General features: G+C 44.9%; 1 protein-coding gene and 1 long non-coding RNA gene across 2 annotated transcripts; one reads left to right on the top strand and one right to left on the bottom strand.

Moving 5' to 3' along the window:
* Positions 1 to 4,902: 4,902 nt before the first annotated feature.
* On the bottom strand, positions 4,903 to 5,891 carry LOC133914530 (transcription repressor OFP8-like). Its single transcript, XM_062357628.1, has one exon. The coding sequence runs from the start codon at positions 5,834 to 5,836 to the stop codon at positions 5,108 to 5,110; it is 729 nt and encodes a 242-aa protein (XP_062213612.1). The 5' UTR covers positions 5,837 to 5,891; the 3' UTR covers positions 4,903 to 5,107.
* Positions 5,892 to 9,713: 3,822 nt separating this feature from the next.
* Positions 9,714 to 10,969, top strand: LOC133914529 (uncharacterized). The gene is made up of 3 exons (XR_009909259.1): positions 9,714 to 9,948; positions 10,219 to 10,277; positions 10,862 to 10,969. It is a non-coding gene; the product is annotated as an uncharacterized LOC133914529 (long non-coding RNA).
* The last annotated feature ends 11,486 nt before the right edge of the window (positions 10,970 to 22,455 follow it).

Below are 22,455 nucleotides of genomic sequence, written 5' to 3'. Positions count from 1 at the left end.
ACCAACGTTCTACTAACCAAGCACACAACAAAAATTTGCAATGTTCCCATAGTTGATACATGACATAGAAATGTGTGATACAAGACTTAGAAATGAAACTGGGAACAAGAATCACGGTGTGCAAGCAATGGCGTAGACAGGAATTTGGGAGGCACAGGACAAACCTTTTGATGCTTAAAATATGGAGGCACGGCGAATTATATATTGACAATAACTAATCACTGAAAACAGATACGAGTTTGCAAGTTTTAGCTAGATGCAAATGCACAAATATAGAAAACAGCATAAGGAGACCATAGAAACTATGACTACGGTGCCAACCATCTAGCAGCTACATACACGTAGACACAAAAAAATAAAAAATAAAAAATAAAAAGAGAAGCTGTATTGGATTAACCAAAACAGCTATGGATTTCAATACCCTAGCTGCAGCTCTAAAATATGGCCAACTGATTTCATTCTTCTTGTCAAATAAGGAGTTCCTCAAATTATCTATTTCAAATTTCCAGGCTATATAGCTAAGTGGCTAGGTAGCTTCAGTGGATAAAGTTAAACTGCCTATCTTTAATCTGTCTCTGTTTGAGATTAATTTGACATACAAAGCAAACCTAACAGTTGGCCGTCTTAGTTGTCAGCCGAAAGAACTAAGCCTATCTTAGCATGCACGATCCAAATAAGACCACGTCTTCCCCCGATAGATTCTCCTTCGAATCGTCCTACTTGCAGTGCTTCCATAGCAGCCTCCCCATACCTAGGGAACGTCCCATGTTGGCCGAAATTGACCCAAGGCAGCTGCCTCCTGGTTCTCGATCGGCCACTGCTGCTAGCGAATGGACTAGACACTGCTCCAAATAACAGTTTTGATGACCTTAACTTTATTAAGCTCGACTCAATCCAAGCTTCCCTAGTGTAATAACTGTGCGCAAGCTCAAGCTTGATAAAGCTCAGGTTGGTTATGCTGAAAATACTGATCAAATAGCATAGACTTTACAGTTAACCACATATAAATCAAATTATGTACTTGAAAAATAAGGCAGTAAACATGTATTCCATTGTCATCAGGTTAGTTATTCACCAGCCAATCCTCCTTCAACTGTAGCTGATGGAGAAAGTGCATCACCAACGCGCACAGAAAGTGAACCACCTGATTCTGTGGCCTTTTTCTAAATCAGACATTCCAAAATAATCCCTTGACAGTTCAATTATCTCTCATGAAACACAATCAGCTTTTCAAATATGAAATTTGGGTACATGAAAAGCATATGCATAAACCAAATAGATAAGACTGCAAGAAAAGTTTAGCATAACCAAGGATAGATTACGAATGTCCTTCTGACAAATCGATAATAGACTATTCGCATGATAGACATTAGTAAAATTATCGGAACTTTAAGCATTGTGATGAATAAACAAAAAAGTGACTAATGAGAAGAGTTGTCACCATAGGATCAATCTCCCAGCCGACAAGTTGTAACCAAGGCCAAAATTTTAGCATCAGATGTGCTGCGATCCCAGCACCCTGAAAGAGTTGTCATCAGGCATACACTATCCGCAAGTGTTTGAAGAGCAGAGTACCAAAATAAGAAGTGGGTATGGTTTTTGCCTTAAGAAATCACTTATTGAGCTTACGGGGAACGTGATGTACTCATACAAAGTCTGGTTAGAAATGGTGAATCATCCTCATGAGAACACAGAAAGCCTCCCTTCCCCAATCCCCCCTAAGCATGCTAGGATTTTTGCCTAATGCACAATAGCTTTGCAGGAAAAATAGGTTGCAGTTGTCCTCATGCACGAAGTGATTTACCAAATATTGTCTGAAGCCCAACTAATGAAGGCCACTTAGTGATGCTATTGGACCGGCCTGCTGCTATGAACCGAAATATTTAAGTCACTCTCTCAAATATGTTTTAATGAATTTAAACAAACTAAGAGTATCTGTTTGGAACGCAAGAATTTTGCAGGAACGTAAGAATTCTTGTTCCAGGCGATGCGTACTGTTTGTTTATGACCTACGAATTTTATCACAGTGGCTCAGCAAATAAGAGGGCGATCCATACATGAGAATTTTATCTTTGTGAAGGGACTCGCACAACAGTTCCACCGCAGCAGGAGGTCTATGATTCTCTTCAAGATTGACATTACCAAAGCTTTTGACACGGTCTCGTGGGGGTTCTTGATGGAGATGCTAATTTACAGAGGTTTTGGGCCCAGATGACGAAGCTGGGTGGCAGCAATACTACAAACGGCAGAGACAAGTGTGGTACTGAACGGGGCTGATTGCGCCCCCTTCAAACCTGCTAGGGGATTGCGACAAGGAGACCCGCTATCGCCGTTGCTGTTTGTTCTTGTCATGGATGTGCTACATGCCCTATTTGCAAAGGCGGAGAGGGAAGGCATCATTGCCAAGATGATGTCCAGGAGGAGGTTGCCCAATATATCCTTGTACGCCGACGACGCAGTCATTTTCTTCCAACCAAACCAGCAGGAAGCAACAGCAGTTAAAAGCATCCTCGATCTGTTTGGTGCAGCGACAGGTTTGAAGACAAACCTCACCAAGAGCGCGATCTCCCCAATCAGATGTGGCGATGACCAGATTCAGGAGGTGTACGAGGTCCTGGGGTGCAAGGTCGACTTCTTCCCAATTACATACCTGGGACTCCCGCTGTCCATGCGTAAGCCCACCAAAGCAGAAATCCAACCAATTTTGGATCGTCTCTCCAGAAAGTGGCGGGATGGAAACCAAAGTTGCTGACTCCTGACGGCCGTCTACGCCTCATCAAATCTGTACTCATGGCTCTTCCTGTGCATTTCCTTTCGGTCATGGAACTACCCAAGTGGGCGCTGAAAGAGATAAACCGAAAATGCCGAGGGTTCCTTTGGAAGGGGCAGGAAGAGGTGAATGGAGGACACTGTTTGGTTGCCTGGAAAGGGGTTTGTGCGCCTCTGGAATGTGGGGGGTTGGGCATCAAGGACTTGGAACTCTTTGGCCAGGCCTTGCGCTTGAAATGGTTGATGAAAAAGGTGGAGCAGAAAGGAAGACCATGGACTCTAATCAATTTGCAGACTCCACAGAACTTACAGGCTATGATGAGCAGTTCGACTTCCTTCCAAGTAGGCGACGGCAATGACATCAATTTCTGGCATGCGAGCTGGCTGCCGGAAGGAAGTATCGAAACACAGTGGCCAGTGTTGGCATCCTTTGCTGCTCGCAAAACCACAACTGTGGCTAGGGGACTGGTGGCGAATAAATGGGTGAGGGACTTGCAGGGCAGCCTTTCCCTTCAGGCCCTGGGTGAGTACTTCCAAGTTTGGGATGAGGTGCAACAGATCAACCTCCAACCAGGGTCACCCGATGAGGTTCTTTGGAAACTCAAGTCCAACGCTCTTTTTTCGGTGGCGTCGGCTTACAATCTGTTTTTCATGGCAAGAACTAGGTCCAGATCAGCGGACCTGGTGTGGCTGACAAGGGCGCCGTCGAGAGTTAAATTCTTCATGTGGCTGGCCACCAAGGGAAGATGCTTAACTGCAGATAATCTACAAAAGAGAGGATGGCCGCATGAATCATGATGCTCTTTGTGCCAAGCGGATGAGGAGGACTGCACACATCTCTTTGTCCAATGCTTCTACATGAATCAGGTCTGGGCAAGGATCAAGTCTTGGATCAATGAGGGCTTTCCAATACCGGCAGAGCTACGTCTTGACTTGGTGGACTGGTGGTCGGCAGCCAGACTCTGTTTTCGGGCAAGCTACAGGAAGGCGTTCGACACTCTCTGCATGTTGGTGTGTTGGCTGACTTGGAAAGAGTGCAACACCCGAATTTTCACTCAGCAACAAAAAACAGCAGATCAGCTCTTTGACGACATTCGCGATGAAATCGCGATCTGGAGAGAGGCCGGAGTCTTCAAAATCTGTACAGAGTAGTCCTTTAGCTTCTTCTTGCTGTACAGAGTAGTCCTGGGGGTTCGCCCTCCTGGGACTTTCGACTTTTTCATGTCGTTGATTTGTAACCTGTAACTCCCTCCAATCTTAATGAAATTTGGTCGGCCAATCTTTCGGCCGACCCGGCAAAAAAAAAAAAAGTCAAGTGGGAAGCTTACAGCTTGATAAGATAATCTAGTTTTAGCGATACCTGCAGCTACCTTCCCAGATACAGAATCTGCAACTAACTGTGCAGCAGCTTCCAACTTCGACTCAAGGAAGCCATTTGGATCTTGGAGCTAGCTTTCGGAGACATGCCGAACAGTCCATCAGAGGCTGATTGGCCTCTACTGCACGCGCATATTCTGCTTCAATATTCGAATGCGTCCATGTCCATACGGCGCGCGGCAGAGACCAAACACTCGACATCCTGCGTGCAGGCGCAGACACACGGAAGACGATGAAATCGCGACGTCAGATGAGAACGACGAGATGTTAGTTCCTTGAGATCACCAGCAAATATGCTGCGATTCGATGTTTCACCGAGCCAGTTTGACGTCTTTGCTGCGCCGACGCAGTCTCCATCACCTCCTGCTACTCGTCACCATCGACAAAAGGTATCAAATTGGTCGAGTCGTTTCGTCTCTGTCGCACTTTCGCTTCCTACCGACGAGCAGCCTCGCGAAGATGACGGCCTCCAATCCCGCGAAATGCAACTCTATATGCTTTTTTTTAGACATATATATCTTCGTTCGTCTATTCACTCACATATCCTATAATTTATTTTCATCAATTTTTCAATTTAAATCTCAATATAAATAAACAATCTTTATAAAGTATTTGGGTTAATGGAAATTTGATATTCTCCCCTCCGCTAGTCTTCCCTTGCTTCCTCTACCAAAACCAAATTAACAAGTCGCGGGTTCTTCTCCTGCCATCTGCCCATCTCCATCTCCTTCCCCGTACCACGGATGTTGTGGTCGATCAAAGAATGCACTACGCAACACCATGCAAAATTCACGGAAAATGTTACGTATTACATGTACAGAACGCAAGAAACTCACGAGAATGGAGCACAAATTTCTGGTCACGGCACAGAAAACCACGCGTGCAAGGCATATTACTCTATATTTCGGACAGCAACAATTCCCGAGGGCGGAAATTATCACAAGTGACTGTAGTCAACGTGTCAGCGCGACTGTTTGCTAGCTCTACTGCTGTACGAGATTTCTGGAGCCGGAGGTGGTGGTGCGCGGCCGCCGCCGGCGAAGAGCTCCTCCCAGACGTCGGCGAAGGCGCGGAGGATGAGGTGGTGGTGGCGCGCCGAGTTAAGCGCCAGGAACCGCTGCAGCAGCCCCCGCAGCTCCGCGCCGCCGGTGATCCCGTTCTCCTCGATCATCTGCACCATCGACCACCGAAAGTCGCGCAGCGGGTCCGCCGACTCAGTCACCACCGCCACGCTCTCGGACTCCAGGCGCCCGACGCCGCCTCCTACTTCCCAGTCGCTCGCGCTCCGCCTGTGCCGCGGCCTTCTTGGCGCGTTGCCCTCGGCGCCGACGTCGTCCTCCCGTTCCCGGACGCCCAGCGCGCGGACGCCGCGCTCCAGCTCGCGCAACTGCCGCAGGAGCGCGTCCACGCCGGGCGTGCCCTCCGCGCTCGCGCCCGCGTCGTCGGCGTCCACGCCACGGTAGCACGACACGACCGTCTTCTTCGCTGCTGACACTGGCTTCGCCGCAGACGCCGTTGTTGCGGTTTCCGTCGGTGTCGTCGTGACAGAGGAAATGTTGGCGGCGGCGCGGGAGATGGTTGAGACCGACTTGGAGCCGCCGCAGCCGCACATGAAGCCGCGCGCGGCCTTCTTCTTCTTCTTCTTGGACGGTAGGCCCCCGGCCGCGCCGCGCCGTGTCGTCGCTTTCATGCCCTCGGCCAAGGACAAGTGTGTGTACGCGTGTGACAAGCTAAGCTACGGGGAGCTAGTGAAGAGCCAGGTGAAATGGAGTGTGATCCAGTTTAGTAGTGGTGGCCACATAAATAATCGCTAGTAATTTGATTTGATCAACTGAAACTTAGTATCAGACTAGTGGCTGCTAGGTGGTCAACGTCACATTTGGTTCGATTACCAGCAGTGATAATTGGCGCAAACCAGTGTGTAATTAGCTCGTGGTGAGTGAAGGGCATGGAGTTACCTAACCTGTTTCAGCCTTTCAGTTTCAGATGAGCTTGTGGTAAATTGCAGTGAGTTCTACACTAGCCATGTTCTTCCAGTACAATGTCTCGGGAGTTAAGATACTGTTTATTTGCATTTGCAAGCCAAGATATACAACATGAAAGGCGACTAATGGAAAATGCAACTCCACATGCCTTTACACGCACACAACCTATCTCGGCCGTCCATCTCTCCCACTTGATATTTATTTATCAATTGATTCTCCCACCTACTCTATAATTTTTTCACCTATCACTCTAATACGAATCCTAACACAAACGAATGGTCTTGATAAGCAAATGTCAGAAATGCTTGTATCTATCTCCCAGGCTTGCGTTCTCTGCTACTTCCATCGAATAGAAGAGAGTAAAAGACAGGACTCACAGACAAGGGAGGATGAGCCAACATTTTGTATTCCAAAACGATTTGACAGGAGATTTGGATGTGCATAACCAAATTCTTGTTTCAGTTTTTGGGATCTAACCTTAGGTGATGAGATGCCTTCGAAGGAAACACTGTTCTGGACCTGGACGGTTTGCTTGCTGTCCCATGCGTCCGCTGATACATTCCGGTCACACTAGGCAAAGTGCCGCCTGCCGCTCATCATGCGCTCAACAGAAGGTTACCAAACTTGGCATTGCATTACTCCTACAATCTCATCACAAGTTCACCAAAAATTAGATCTAATCAGAAGCAAGCAGGTGAATGAGTAAGTAGGCCTAACGACAGATTGTACACTCGTACGTGGACTAGTTAGCTACTTAGCTTAATTAAGCATACGCGCTTAATCTGGGGTGATTAGAGATAATCCAAAAGAGCAGGCTTCACTTGGACATGATGAAAAGACATACCAAAGCAAGCAGCAGGCATAACAAGCAACAACTTTTGATAAGAAGTTGAGCTTAGCGCAATTGGTCAATGCGCATTGTTACGCCCGTGGCACCCACATTTGAGCCTGCTCGACTTCGGCTCTCATCAATTTCACAGGGGTTTTCTTCCTGTATTTCTCTAAAAAAAACAACGCCAAAAATGGGAATAGATGCTAGGGTTATGAACTTATAATCATGGAATCCACTCGATCTAAAAGAGAATCCAACTTTTGATTTCATTTTGGACGGCATGATAACTCGATGAGATATCCTCTCCCGTTAACTGGAACCAAGAATAGTGGTGGCCGGTGCAATGCAGTGTAAAATTTTGAGGACTGTGATGCGCTCATGGCGCATGCCTGCATGTATCTAACAGTTGGTGCTACTAAAGCTGGTGCCAAATGAAGGATGGCATCATGCTCAGATGCGGATCCTTCCACTACTCTTAAAAGGCGGCGAGGCGAGGTGGTGCGGGCGGCGACGAGAGGGCAGGCGAAGAGCGGCCGCGGCTCATCCGGCGTGGTCCGCGAGATCCCTGCCTCGTTTTCGGCTCGGAGATGCAGCGCACCTTCTCATCTTCTTCCTCCTTCGGAACGTACAGAGCCCTTCGTCGATGCTTTATTCCTGGAAAATTGGGACCTGCGGGATTACTCCTTTGTTATAACGTGGGCCGATATCTGCTCTGATAGGCCCGGCCCATCTACTCTCAAAGACTGTGTAACACTTGTGCTTCCCGCAAGGCCCATCAAACGCTCGCCCATCTGCACCGTCTCCGCCTCTGTCCCCCTCGCCGCCGCCCGCCACCGGCATCGCCTGCATCTCATCCTTGATGAACCACTGCAGATACCATCTTTGAGGCAGTGTTTCAGTTTAAGAGACACGGTTCGTGGAGTTTGTGGATTTGCCCTTTTACTGACTCCAATTGTAATGGTTGTTGGCTCCCAAAGGCTCGGGATCTCATTCAACACTTCCTCAATCCTCCTAATGCACTTCCAGGGGTTTTCAGAGATTTTGAAATCAGTCGTGGATCCAAAACTCAAATTTCCTGAGGATGCATCTGATGGTCCTAGCCCCTTTGATGTTCTGTCCCTTTCTCAAGATTCAGAGAAGCGTGACCTCTTCTATTTCACAGAGTTGGGAGACATGCTTCATTCATTCTGTGCTTCTTCTGTCCAGCGGAACAGAAACGTATTCAGTTGAGGAGATGAGGACAAAGGAATGCAGAGAAGCAGCTGCAACCCTCAAGAGCTTAGAGAAGGAGCTGAAAACTTTTCCTGCACATAAATCTGGCGCCCTTTTCACATGGCATGATATCAGTTTAACATTTCTTCTTTGAGTTATTGACAACTACGGTTGCTAGATTAGTGCTTGACTTGGTGGTTTACATTGCTGGTTCATAAGGCCCTTGATTTGTTGTGGAATAATATACTAGAAGCTTCTCATTCGGATTACCACGAAGCTATCTTGCCGTTGATGTCATTATTTAAATGTGTATGTTTATATCTTTAGTTGCCTGTTGTATCTACTTAGCTAGTTGTGTATTCATATCCATCTTTGCTCTCAGGTACCATCTTTTTAGGGAGGCAAAGAAATGCTTTGAGAAAGATAAGGGCATATCATGTAGAAGTTATCACATGGAAATTAGTGATGCTTTTGTAACATCCTACTTTACGATTAAGCATAAAACAGTTAAAAATTCAATTTTTTTTTTTGCAGCATCTATATATACACACACACACACATTATATAAAACTTCTTACAACGCAACTATGCTATACAATACTTTACAACAGGCATTAGATTAGTTCTCCTCAAACAAAACTTGATACAACATAGACGATATACTACCAAAGATAAAGTTTCAAAACGCATGGTTGGTTATTAATATCGTGGTGAAGTGATACGTGCAGCTACCAAGTCTCATTCCCAAAATACACATCAACAACCTAAATGTACCTGAAAAAGAGTTAACAGGGGCGAGATAAACTCAGCAAGTAATGGGTATGTATATAAACATACCTCACCAAGTTAAAGAGTATTTTAAAAATAACTGTTTTTCTCACAATAAAAAGCCAAAATATATAAGTTTAAAGAAAGTATCTTTCTACATGGCAGAATATTTGTTAACAGAACAACAACGACAATCTCCAACACGGTTTCCCACATATCATGACATTAAACTCTTCAGGATTCTGTATCCTTCAAATGTTATATAAATGTATGAATAACATGATGCAACTCCATTTGAGAGTTTTACGCTGGATGATGCCAACCTCTCATGCAACTCCATGTACCGTTATGAGTCACGCATGATGGCAGTGATCGGCCTTTATCACCCTATGAAATGCATAAATGCATATGTAGGCTTTTGAATTGACGTCAATTCTTATATTTTTGTTTGATGATTCTTATGACTAGTAATACTACTACTATTTCATTACACCAATGACATAATCAAAATCAATAGAAATGGCATGGATTTAAATTTGTCAGAATGTAATATCATCCATGATTTGAATAAATAAGAGATTACCAGATATTCTAATTTATTTGTAAAAGAAGTAAGATATCTCTACTACTTAAAAAGAAGGTAGATCGTTCACCTCGCCGTGTGCGTCTCGTGAGTCCCAACATTCGCCCGTAGTCTGCCCATTCGTCTGCCTATCTCTCCATCTATTTACGCTGGCACGTACGCCTAATGCATTATCTCCAATAACAAATGTTCTACTTGAATCACGCACATCGGTTGCATCACCTCATCCTCCCGCAACCACCTCCACGACTCCAGCGATCCTCTCTGCCTCACCTCCCGATCCCTTCTCTCCTCCAACTGCTGGCCACCGCCGCCGCCGGGTCGGTGGTGCCTTCGCCATGGCCGGCGCCGTCAGGGCAGGCAATCTGGGGACAACGCACGCTAGTGGGGCCGCCTCAGGTTGGTTTGCTCTTTTCCCCTTGGTAAGGAACCCTAGCTTCATCGGATTCGATCGTTTCTTTCTTGGGAATCTTCTCTTTATGGCCAGTTAGATGAGCGATCAAATCGAAGTCGTTCATTCTCCATCCGTTCATTTTGTTGCTGGTTTTATATGCTGCATGGTGGTGGCCTACTAATCTAATCCATTCAACGTTCGATTATGCCATTCGTCTTTAGCTCGCAAGACCGATTGATCTCGTATGTCAAAATTGTCCATGCAGCTGACCTCAGTTCAACCTGTCTTTTTCTTGCAGGGGCAACAAGGATATTCAATGTGCATTCTTGATTTCTTGTCACGCTGGCGGTGAAACAGGTGAGTCAGAAGGGAAGGCGTCGATCCATGCATCAGTTTGTTGTCTTTGTTACATAGATGTTCCCTGATTTCTATTTTGCTACTGATCCCACAAATTTCATACAGTCCTTGCTTTAGCAAACTACAACATTTCATTAAAATATTTGCAGCTTGGTACGGCAGCCTTTCTAAGCGATTGGTCTAGATCATGAATTCACTTAAAAGTTTTTTTCTCCGAGCTAAAGAAATTAATACATGTCTCTGATCCTTTTGCAAAACGATAGCCTTAATTTGCTCTGCCAATACTTTGGTGCCCATACCTGATTTCTGAAAGTCTTATACATACACTTGTGGATCTAAGGTAAACCAAGCTAATTATACATCACAAAACATCGACAGACTAGCAAAAAGCTAAAAACTGATCAAATTGCTTAGAATCTAGCAATTCTTTTCCAATATTTGTCTATCAATAAAATCCCTTTTCTATCAAACAGATAAAATGGTCCTTGACATTTGCTCTATGGAAATGGTCCTTGACATTTGCTCTATGGAAAAATTACTGATTTCCAATATTTGTCTTGACTTTAGTTAATCTTTATGTGCAGAGGTTTTATATCATCTCTCTCCAATTCTTCTCTTTTGTGCACTAAAATTTCAGTCCATGGGAAAATCGTTAAGATTTTTCTATGGAACAAGGTCCTGAAGACAGAAAGGTATGTATACTTAAATTACTTCGTGTGCTTATTGACATGAGATACTTGGCTGACTTTTGCTATTTCTTCAAGAGAACTCCCTCATTATGTTTGTGCTCATTACCATGCTCATATTGTTTGCAAAACATGAGCTAGCAAGATAATTGGCTGGCGTGTGCTATTGCTTCACGAGAACTCCCGTAATCTTATTAGAGGTATGCAGATAGCTATTCCCAAATAGAACCCTTTTGTATTGAGTATGTGTGGTTCAAGTTTGCCATTTTGTTACTTATGTTTTGACCAAACATCTCAGTGTGGAGTATATGTAGCTGTTAAAAGTTCCATTTAGATTGTTACATTTATATGTGTGTGTAATATATATTAACAGTGTGTTTTCAGACTGGAAGCTGGTGTTTTGCAAGATCTCCTACTGACAAAAAACTGCTACAAAACCTAATCCATGGTTCTCAGTATGCCCTCTTCTGTTCCTGCAAACTTGAGGCATAGTTTCGATGTTTGACCTATTTTTGCTTGATTGGTTGAAAGCATGCACATCAATATATGCAATTGAAATGTCATGTACTGAATGGAGTGAGCTTGACCATGACATCTATCTATTAATCTATAATAGTCTTTAATATTATAATTAAAAAAATGTTTTTTAAGTTATTGTGTTATTTAAGTTTGATTCCTTGGGTTATCAGATTGAAATTTATATTGTAGAAGATATAGCATTGCTTAACAGCTCTAAAATTTAATATTCTGGTGGAACTGAGTACTACTCACTAGGTAGTAGAAACATGCATCAACTCAATTCGTTACCCAAATTAAATCTGTTGTGAATGCACCTATTTGTTGCCTCATAGTTGATCATTTTTCCCTGTCTATTATTCTATCTTGATAAATCTTCAAGTTAAAGCATATAAATTGAGATACCTACATCAATATTCTTTGAATTGATCGTAGTGTCTGCTCGTTTGATGAATGACTCATTTTTTGTTATATTTTCTGGAATTATGATTTAGATTATGTCATGTCCTCGTATGGATATAATGCACAGAGAGATATCACAACATTATTTCCTTGCCTACCCCTACTGGGTTATTTGTAATTGAACCATCAGATTTATGTGTCATGTCCTCAGATCATGAAGATGAGGCCAACCAAAATTGTCCTTCGTCCGTTGTCGGTGACATACGAACCAGAGGTCCCCGAGTCCCGATGCTAGAACAACAGAATACCACATGGCGTCTTCCCTCGGGGACTATCTCCCCGAGGTCCGAGAAGACCAAGTTCCAGGAGAGGGCGCTCGGGGCCATGAACAATGGTCCCCGAGTGCCCGAGTTCCCCGAGGACCCGAGAAGTACAAGTTCCGGGAGAGGGCGCTCTGAGCCATGAACAGTGGTCCCCGAGTACCCGAGTTCCCCGAGGACCCGAGAAGTACAAGTTCTAGGAGAGGGTGCTCGGGGCTATGAACAGTGGTCCCCGAGTACCTGAGTTCCCCGAGGACCCGAGAAGACATAGTTCTGGGAGAGGGCGCTCGGGGCCATGAACAGTGGTTCCCGAGTACCTGAGTTCCCTGAGAACTGAGAAAAGGCATATCCGGGAGAGGGCGCTCGGGGTTATGAACAGTAGTCCCCGAGCACCCAGAGTTCCCCGAGAACTTGAGAAGCCCCTTGCCGGTGGACCCCACGAGGGTTTAGCGGTGAGGTGTCAGTTGGTGAGAAGCCTGATGCTACATTTAAGAGGGAGCGTGACCTGTCACTTCCAACCACTCCCCCCACCCCTGCTGTCAGTCCCTGCCACTGCTTGGCAGGGAGGCGTGGGGACATTTAATGCGGCGGGTCCCATCACGCGTCATCCGGCGCGCCTTGGGATATCGTCGCTGGGCTCGAGGCATATCGCCTGCCGCCCTGCTGTGTCAGGCCTGCTCTGACCGGACAGGCACGTGGGGTTGCTCAGTGGCTGCCCGGTGGGCCCCCTGCTGCACTCGCTGAAAAGTGGCATGATGACGATAGGACTGGTCGGGGATGCATTTTTCAACCCCCGTAACATCAAGCTGCAGCTCATGATGGTTGCTTTCTATTTATGGCTCATGGAGACTCGTGCTCTCCTTTCTGGGCACGCCAAGCCTCCCCGACGGTATAAAAGGAGGAGGTGCACCCGACGACAAGGACAGGGTCTTAGAAGGGCTTTAGAAGTTCAAGAAGTTCAACAGACGCAGACAAGCTAACGAAGATATGACACACGAAGCTCGAAGCCGAGCAGAGGTTCTCCAGGACCGAAGCTCTAGACTTAGGCAGAAATCCTTGTAACGCAAGAGATCCACAGAGAGGCATTCCCAGAGTATTTATAGCATACACACAGGAATAGGGTATTACGTTCCGTGCGGCCCGAACCTGTCTAAAATCCCTCGAGTATTTACTCCACTAGCATCCGATCATCCGTCCCTCCTGCATCTCTCGTATACTCTCATTTAATTCACGTACGAGGTAGATTCGGAATTACCCCCCCCCCCCCGCGGTCGAATCTCAAAGGGGGTTCCTCTGGATCCCCGCTTGAGGAGTTCATCCTCCGACATCCGTATATCCTTCTCAAAGTATATTGCCATCGAGTACATTGTTACAAGGTGAAGAATCTAATGGTCAGTATACAACTTACACACATCTGTTCATGTTGCATGGGTTCTTGCATTAACATTAATATCATGTGACTCCGTTTTAGGAAGAAAGCATGCTCATGATACGACACATTCTACTAACATGTTAGAAGAGTCGAGACAAAGTGCTTGTAGGCAAACAAACGAGTAAGTTGAAGTATTGCGTGCACGTGATAGGACGCGCTATGCAAATATGACACCCAAACAGAGAAAAGCAAGACGAGACCGTGAAAACACCTGTCGCGCATTGCAACGTAACAACCCAAGTCATGAATCAAGGCAAGATTAACAATGGAGAAAATTGAAGCAAGGCGCGCATGTGATAGGGCGCAGTATGCAAATATGACACCTGAGTAGAAGAAAGCAAGGATAGATTGTGAAAACGCATGCCGCAAGCTGCGACGCAGCACCATTCTGGAGACCATTGCGATGAAAAACACCATGGACAATCCAGTGGACGACCCCCTTCTCGCTAGCATATATGTCCCAGTTGAATCCATAAAAGATGGTGATTGTGCTAATCTTGTTAGTGAGGGTTACCCTATGGACATTCAGGCTTCTTCAGAGCAGAGTTAGGGAACCATGACACAAGAGCAAACACAATCAAGGTATGATCAACAAAATGCTCATAGGAAAGCAAGACATGCACGTGATAGGGCATGCTATGCAAATATGACACCGATGCAGAGGCAAGCAAGGAGAGATCGTCAAAACATGCAACAGGCATTGTGACGTAACACCCCATGTAAGGAGTCCATTGCGAGGATAAATCCTTTGTGGCAAGATTAATATAGAGGGGTTTAGTCGCTTATGAGAGGAGAATAGGGTGTATCATAGTTTAATCGTGCGGAAGACGACCCCATAACTTCTTTGTGATGGGAGTTGAGCTTGCTACTGGTTGATTGTGTGGTGTTATTTTGCGTTAGCCTCATCCAGCCAACTATATTATTTCGTGAAATTTTTTGTTCCTGTTGCAACGCACGAGCATTCAACTAGTAATCCTAAAATATGTTTAATTTGTTAATTTGCAGACTTCATGCACAAAGGTGATTATTAAGGCTGGTAAAGAATAAGAGGAAAGATAGAAACAGTAGAGTAAATCTCAAAGTTAATTACTTCATTATTGTCTCTATTATAAGTTAATCATGATTGTGTCAATAGTGGTGTTTTCTCTTGATAATCCAATGTTAGTGTACCGTGGAATCATAAGATGTTAAATTGCCCTTTTCCCTATTCAACTATGCAAATGAGCTCACATATTTGTTACTTGGTGCAGCGAGGTTCTTAGGTGAACGCGATTTTTTCACATGCGCTTGTGCACACATGGCTTATCAAGACTGTTCACTTCTGTTTGAGCTCATTTCTTGAGGCGTACATGATCAATGTGGATTGTGGTGCTAAGATGTATGTACAGACTCTACAGAGAAAAAGCGTCACCATCTCTGCAAGTGAGCGAGCCGTTCCTTTCGAATAACTCGGTCAGGTTCTATCTCGCAAATCTGCCTGTCTCCTCCTTACTTTCCCCTTGTGCTTAATTCAAGCCGCTGGAAAGGGACGCATCCAACAAGAAGTAGAAGTGCCCCAATTGGTTTGCAATTCTAGACTAGAGAGATGAGAGGTCGTCTCTCTCTAAAGCAATTGGCGTCGTGGATTGGTTTGCAGCCATCTCTTTTGGATTTGAGGTGTCGACGTACGTGTAATAGCTCTCTTTCTGTCATCTCTTTCAGATAAGTTGCCTGTTCCAGTGATACAAACGAAAACAAATGAAAAGGTTGATGGGTTTGTGGCAAGGAAAAGGTTAATGAGGTGAGGAGTGAGGACACCGATTCACCATAGCTAGTTGGGCTAGCTAGCTAAAGCCTAATTGGAATTTAGTGGGCTGCAGCCTGGAGGAGCCCTAGAGTTAGGTTCTATAGGGCCAAAATCTTGTCATTTTTCTGACATCATTTCTCCCATCCAATCCATTGTTTTGGTGGAATAATGCTCGACATGCCAGGATACATATCAACACACCAATGCAATCATGCTTTATTGGATGTTGCTCGCTGTCGTTTATTCTTGGGGTGACACCGGACGGCTCATCCGACCTGTAAAGCATCCAGAGAGAAAACACTAGCACGCAAAAGATTTTGGCTGCTATTTCGTATGCGTATCTTGAACCAGGAATTTGAAACAGTATGTGCGCTACTATGCTTATGCAGCACTACTAGTAGTAGCTTCTTCCAGGAACCGAGGAAAGTGCTAGTATATGTGCACTCATCAGCTCTACGACGGCGGCAACAGTGGCGCATGTCTCCTCTCCATGGCTTGGAATTTTGCCGGTTGGGGTGATTCGCCACAGTGAGGTCTATACCTAGGCCTAGTCACCGGTGATGGACCAAACACCTCACATCCCTGTCGATGGAGTTGACGCGCACGCCAACATGCACGCGTGCATGCACCTGCATGCGGAAAATATGGATGACACTGGTAGTAATCCTACCGATCTGTTCGACGTCCAGCAAGGTGCATGTATAAGGGGACGACGTGCACGACCAGTTAGCCGCCGCGCCCGTGGAATTCAGGCCATTCTCACGGGAAAGTTGCGCCGCCGAGCGGGCGGGCGGAGGGAGGACGTCAAAACCCGGCGGGTACCGGTGGGCGGCGGCGCAGCCGGCACCCACTGCCCACCAACTATCCCGTTTGCCGTTTTGACACACTGACTGACTACTCGCGCGCGCGTCCTCGTAAATTCTACTTCCAACCGCCGGAGTCCGGTGGTTTTTGATAAAAGAAGTTTTTATTAAACTCAACAATTACATCAAATGATACAATCATACTTAGAATATTTTTGATCTCTGTATAGCCAAAATACACACAGTCCAAAAAGAAAAGAAATAAAAAAGAGGTTAATATAAGAGAAGAAACATGAAATGCTAAGGCGCTCCGATCCTCCGACTAGACCGCCACCTATAAACTTGAGGAAAACACTTCCTGACCACCCGCTCTAAATGCTGACACGCCACTGTAACCATATCTTTGAAATCCGGCTTCTGTAGAATAGCCCAAGTACAGAGCCAGTGGATACAAAAGTTGATAACCTCTAAAGGAGATGAAATATTTCTCTTGTCAAATACCATATCATTCATGCATAACCAAAGCGACTAGCAAGTAGCAGCCGCCCCCAGCAGTACTTTCGATTTTAAATCCCTTCTAAGACCCCGTAATCAATTACCGAACATATGTGAGACACTACGAGATCGGAAAAGTCCTGAAACAGCTTGTATGATAGTCCACACGGCACGAGCAAGATAGCATTCAAAGAAAAGGTGTTTAATTGTCTCTTCTTGATGACAAAAACAACATTTCGTATCCCCTTACCAATTACACCTAGCTAGATTATCCTTTATCAGAACTACACCATGGCGTAAGTACCAAAGGAAGATTCTGACTATGAGTAGCACCTTCAGTTTCTAAAGACGTTTATTAACATTAGGAACATCACTATGCACTAAGGGAAGATAGTGAGATTTCACCGAGAACTGCCCATTTGGGGTTAAGTTTCAGCTGAACTCATCTGGCTTCTGAGTAAGCACAATATTTGCGATTCGAGGAAGTAAAGCGTTCTATACTATTAATTTTGGTCTTATAAGATATCTTCTAAAAGAAACCTTTGGAGGGAAGGTTTGGAGGACTTCTGCTATTGTATTATGTTTATTCCTTACAATATTGTAGAGGCATGGATATTGTTCAATTACCCAACCATTGGTCTTCCCAAAACCTAACCTGGGCACCATCTTTGATAGTGAAGGTTCCGAAACGGAGAAAATCTCGCTTCACCTTCATAAGGCTGGCCCAGAAGTGTGAATCCCCAGCTTTCCACTAGACCTACGATAAGGGTTTAGAGCCCAGGTACTTATTACAAATCATCTGTTGCCACATACCATCAGATGTGAGCAACTTAAAAAGCCATTTGTTGAGTAAGGCAATATTCTTAGTATCTAGATCCTGAATACCTAGACCCCCTTGATCTCTGGGTCGGCACAGAATGTCCCATTTAGCAAGTCGATATTATTCTTTTGATCATCACTTTGCCAGTAGAACCTGAAGCAAAAATAATCAAGATTTTTAAGCACACCCTTTGGTATAGCAAAGAAAGACATCATGTACATGGGCAAACTGCTGAGCACTGATCAGAGTCAAACGGCCACCTGTTGAAAGGTGTTTTTCTTTCCAACTACTGAGTCTCTTCTCCAACTGTTCCTCGACCCCTTTCCAATTTGCATTCCTCGGTTTCCTATAATGTATAGGAATGCCTAAATACCGTAAAGGGAATACACCCATACCACAGCCGAAAAGCTCGATGTACTGCTCGGTCATGGATTGGGCTTCACCAAAGCAAAATAGTTCACTCTTATGAAAATGGATCTTGAGACCCGATAGGTGCTCAAATGCACAAAGCAATAACTTCATATTGCGGGCTTTCTCAAGATCATGATCCATAAAGAGTATCGTGTCATCGATATATTGTAGAACACTACTCCACTTATTTGCCCATTTGCTTTGACCCTTTTGATAAGAACTGCTAGCATGTCTGCTATTATATTGAACAATATTGGTGAAAGTGGGTCACCTTGTCGGAGACCTTTTCTTGTTTGGAAAATAGGTCCGACATCATCATTCACTTTAATTGCTACACTTCCACCCGAGACGAAGGTCTCAATCCAAGAGATCCACTTGGGCGAGAAACCTTTCATCCGTAGTGTATGTAGAAGGAAGGACCATTTGACCTTGTCATAGGCCTTCTCAAAGTCGACCTTAAAAATTACACCATTCATTTTCTTTCTGTGCAGTACATGCATTGTTTCATGTAAGATGACGACTCCCTCTAGGATCTTTCGTCCTCGCATGAACACAGTTTGAGTTGAACTGACCACTTGATCCACAACAGAATTAATACAGTTAGTGGCTACCTTTGTGAAGATCTTGAAGCTAACATTCAACAAACACATAGGTCTATATTGTTGTATACGATTTGCCTCATTGATTTCCGGTAGAAGAGTTATCACCCTAAAATTGAGGCTAAACAAAGGTAGATCACCTGTATATAATTCGTGGAATAGATTCATCAAGTCAAACTTAATGACAACCCAGAATCTCTGGTAGAATTCTGTTGGAAACCCATCCGGGCTGGGAGCTTTTTTGTGTTACATGTCAAACACAGCATCCCGAACTTCCTTCTCCGAGAAAGGTGCCATAAGGAAATCATTTTTAGCCTATGAGACATGAGGGACGTCCTCATTCCTAGACTCATCCAACGAGAAGGTATTGTCCTCAAGCAGCCCAAACAACTTTTTGTAATAATAGGTAATATAGGATATTAGATCAGTCTCGCCTTCAATTTTGCCTTCTTATTGCTCAAGGCAAAATATCTGTTTCTTCCTATGTTTGCCGTTGGCAACCATCTAGAAATATTTGGTATTACTGTCGCCTAGCAAGATGTCAGTCACTTTCGCGCGCTGGTACAACTTGAGTTCTTCTTCACGAAGAAGCCTAGCCAGTCGATCTCTGGATTGAGCCAATTAGTCTCTCTCAAAGTCAGTTAGGCTTAGTACCTTAGCGGCAATATCCAAATCATCTACGATGGACTGAAGGTTAGACTTTCCTTGTTTGTAAGTACCACTGGTATGGGCCGCCCAACCCCGTAGATGTCTGCGCAAGGCGCTTATCTTGTTATTCCATCGTTGGGTACGGTTCTGTCCTTTTACCAGCTTATTCCAGATTTCCAGCACACGGTCATGAAAATCATCCCTAGTGAACCATGCAAGTTCTAATTTGAAATGCTTCCGGTTCCCTGGGAAAGCTGTCGTTCGAATGTCAAGTAGCAGGGGTGTATGGTCTGAAACATCTCTATCCAGAGCGTGTACAGAGACCAACGGATACTTAGACTCCCACTCCGTACTCATAATAACTCTATATAACTTTTCAAACATTGGGTTACGAAGGAAATTTGCCCAAGTATATTGTCGACCCTTTAAATCAATTTCTCTAAGATCAAATATGTCAATGACAACATTGAACAGAAAATGTCAACATCCGTTATCTCTGTTATTATTCTTCTCGCTACTGTTACGCAAGATATTCAAATCCCTGCCAATCAAGGTTGGGAGGTGGTTCTGCTGGCAGGCACGCACTAGCTCCGCAAGGAAGCTAGACTTGAAATCGTCCTGCGCCCGCCTATAGACCGCCATGAAGGATCCATTTAAATTTGTCTATCTTGTTACTCAGATGGAACTTAACAAAAAATTCCCCTTCCAAAACCAGAGACAAATCTAGAGTGGATGCATTGATCCCAAGTAGAATGCCTCCAGACCTACCACGAGGAAGGAGACAATGCCAAAGGAAATCAGCACCACCAGAGAGGCGAGCCTGATTTGTTCTTGACATATCTCTCTTCCCTGTCTCTAAAAGGGACACAAAGTCCAAATTATGTTCCCTAATACCATCAGCAACATACCGAAATTAAGCCAAGTCGGAGAGATCTTTGCTATTCCAGAAGATGCCTTTCATTGGGAAACAATTTTATTGGATTTCTTGCTAATGTTCAAGGCCTTTCACCCTTTTGTCTTAGAGGAAAAATTAAATTTTCTAGCAGTAGCCATAAGGTCACAAATTTTTGTGCCTAGCTCCACCTCATCCCAATCGACCTCCGACACCTCCTTAACCAAGTGAGAGAGCAGGGCACCGTCAGGCTTAGTACCCTCGTCATCACTTTCGTGAAAGGGATTTATCTCTTGTACTTTGTTCATTGATTTGAAACTAGGAGCCACCTTCATTTTTATCAATTTCGACATGTTTCAAAGCATTGATAGATAAAGTTATTTCACTGCTACAACTACATAATGACACGCCTAATTTACTCAAATTAGAAGTAAATCTATCATTAGATAAAGAAGCAATAGAAATAGCAGTAGAAGTTTGTGGCATACCTGAATTAGTATCATGAGTGGTGGTAACCAAGCATGGTGACTTAGATGAGATAGCCACCTTCCTTTCCATCACTGGAGAATCAAGATTGCGAGCAGCAGTGCGCTTCATAGCATTGACCATAGTGTCTTCATCCGCCAAAGCAAGACCGTTCAATGAGAAGGCCTCATTGAAACGACCGCTTCAACGAAGGCCAGTGGTAGGCACGACGTGCTGAGGAGCATCATGACTCCTGGCTAGTTGGAAGCAGTGACGAAGTATGTGATCCCATCTCACCAAAAGGCAGTGGAGTAACCAGTCCAGCCACTTGAGCCGGAGCATCCATCAAAGGCATCACCTCCCTGAGAGAATTTGCTACCTTTTTAGAGTGGGCATGCCATGTGGGCTCGTCCACCAGAGAAGGCTCCTGAGGCGGCGTGTCCACCCATGCCAGTCCTGACACCATCTAAACCGGCCTATTCTCATGAGCCGGTGTAGCATTCAGAGCCTGAGAAGCCACCTGGGAAGAAGCAGTAGTAGCCCTGGGCGCACCCGCTTCCACAAGAGGAGGCATGATCACCAACGGAGCAGCTTCCTTAACCGGCACGTCTCTAGTTGGTGAAGCTAGCAGAAACTTTACAGGCAGCTGGGATGTCGCCGAGGGCTTGGGCGCGAGTTACGCGGGGGAGGACTCATGCCCACAGTGCTCAGTAGTAGCAAGTGAGACCTTTGAACTCATAACCGTTGAGTACTCCGTACTGGATGCGATATGAGATGTGGAGACAGAGGAAGCAGCTGCATCAGTTTCAACGCTGCATGGCCGTGCTGAAATGTGTCAGAGTCTTGGATTCAAAGGGGTAACCACGATATGACTTGGCAGCTGTGGGAGTGATGATAGTCTCGGTAAATACCGTTCCCCATGTTCCATCTGCCTAGAAGACATCTTCGTTGTTTTGTCGACCTGCATAGGGACCGCGTTATGTGTAGCTTCATCTGAGTTGGGAGCTTCATTCTTTTTTGATTTTTTGACTGTTCATCTGCCCCCTTGGTATGATCATCATTATCATCAAGCAGGTCGTCATCATCATCATTAAAATCCCCATCGAAAGGTGGAGCATTTGAACATCATCGACGACAAATCTCGAATCTTCCAAAGCAAAAGTGATTTCATACCCATCAAGACCAAAAACTATGTCCGTTTTAACCAAAAGTAGATTGGAGTCCATCATGGCCACCTGCATACGAACAATGCCTCATCTCCGAAGGCATTTCATGTCAATTTCCTATGGAGAGCCAAGCATTGTGCCAATGGCCTAAATGGCCAAATAGTGTCGGTACGCAGGTGGTATTCCAGAAACATGCACCCAAACTTTGTGTAGTTGATAATAGGGGATTGGCACATCGGATGGCATCCATTCTTCAAAAGAGAGTGTTACCCCATGTGCTTTAAGACGGAATTCAGCCTTTACCATCTTGTGAAGCTCCTCCAATGTAGGGAAAGCCACAAGAAAAGTATCCGCCCCCTTAGGGATTGCCCCCAATTCCAATCTATGCGGATGAGGCCTCTAAGTTCATTTTGAATAACTTCTATTGTTACCATACCACCTATGACAGAAACGATAGCAGTCGGAGGAGATTGAGGAACAATACCTTTATGGCCGGTCTCAGATATGAAAGATCCCCAGTTTAGTTCCTTCGAAGCTGAAAAGTGTCGCATTTGGCTTTGGTAGCCAGAGCAGTGGACACTTGGAAGGAATGTGATCCTTTTTATCGTAGATTTCACAGTAAAGTGTCACCTCACAATGCTCCGTGGTATGCCCTTTGGTCTTACACCGGAAGCTATAAGGCTTTTTTCCTTTTGATGGACACTCCAGGACCTCACTTGCTGTGAAGTTAGCGGCGT

Source organism: Phragmites australis, chromosome 4 (genome assembly GCF_958298935.1).
Source record: "Phragmites australis chromosome 4, lpPhrAust1.1, whole genome shotgun sequence".
NCBI lineage: Eukaryota > Viridiplantae > Streptophyta > Magnoliopsida > Poales > Poaceae > Phragmites > Phragmites australis.
This window is presented reverse-complemented; position numbering and strand designations above follow the sequence as displayed.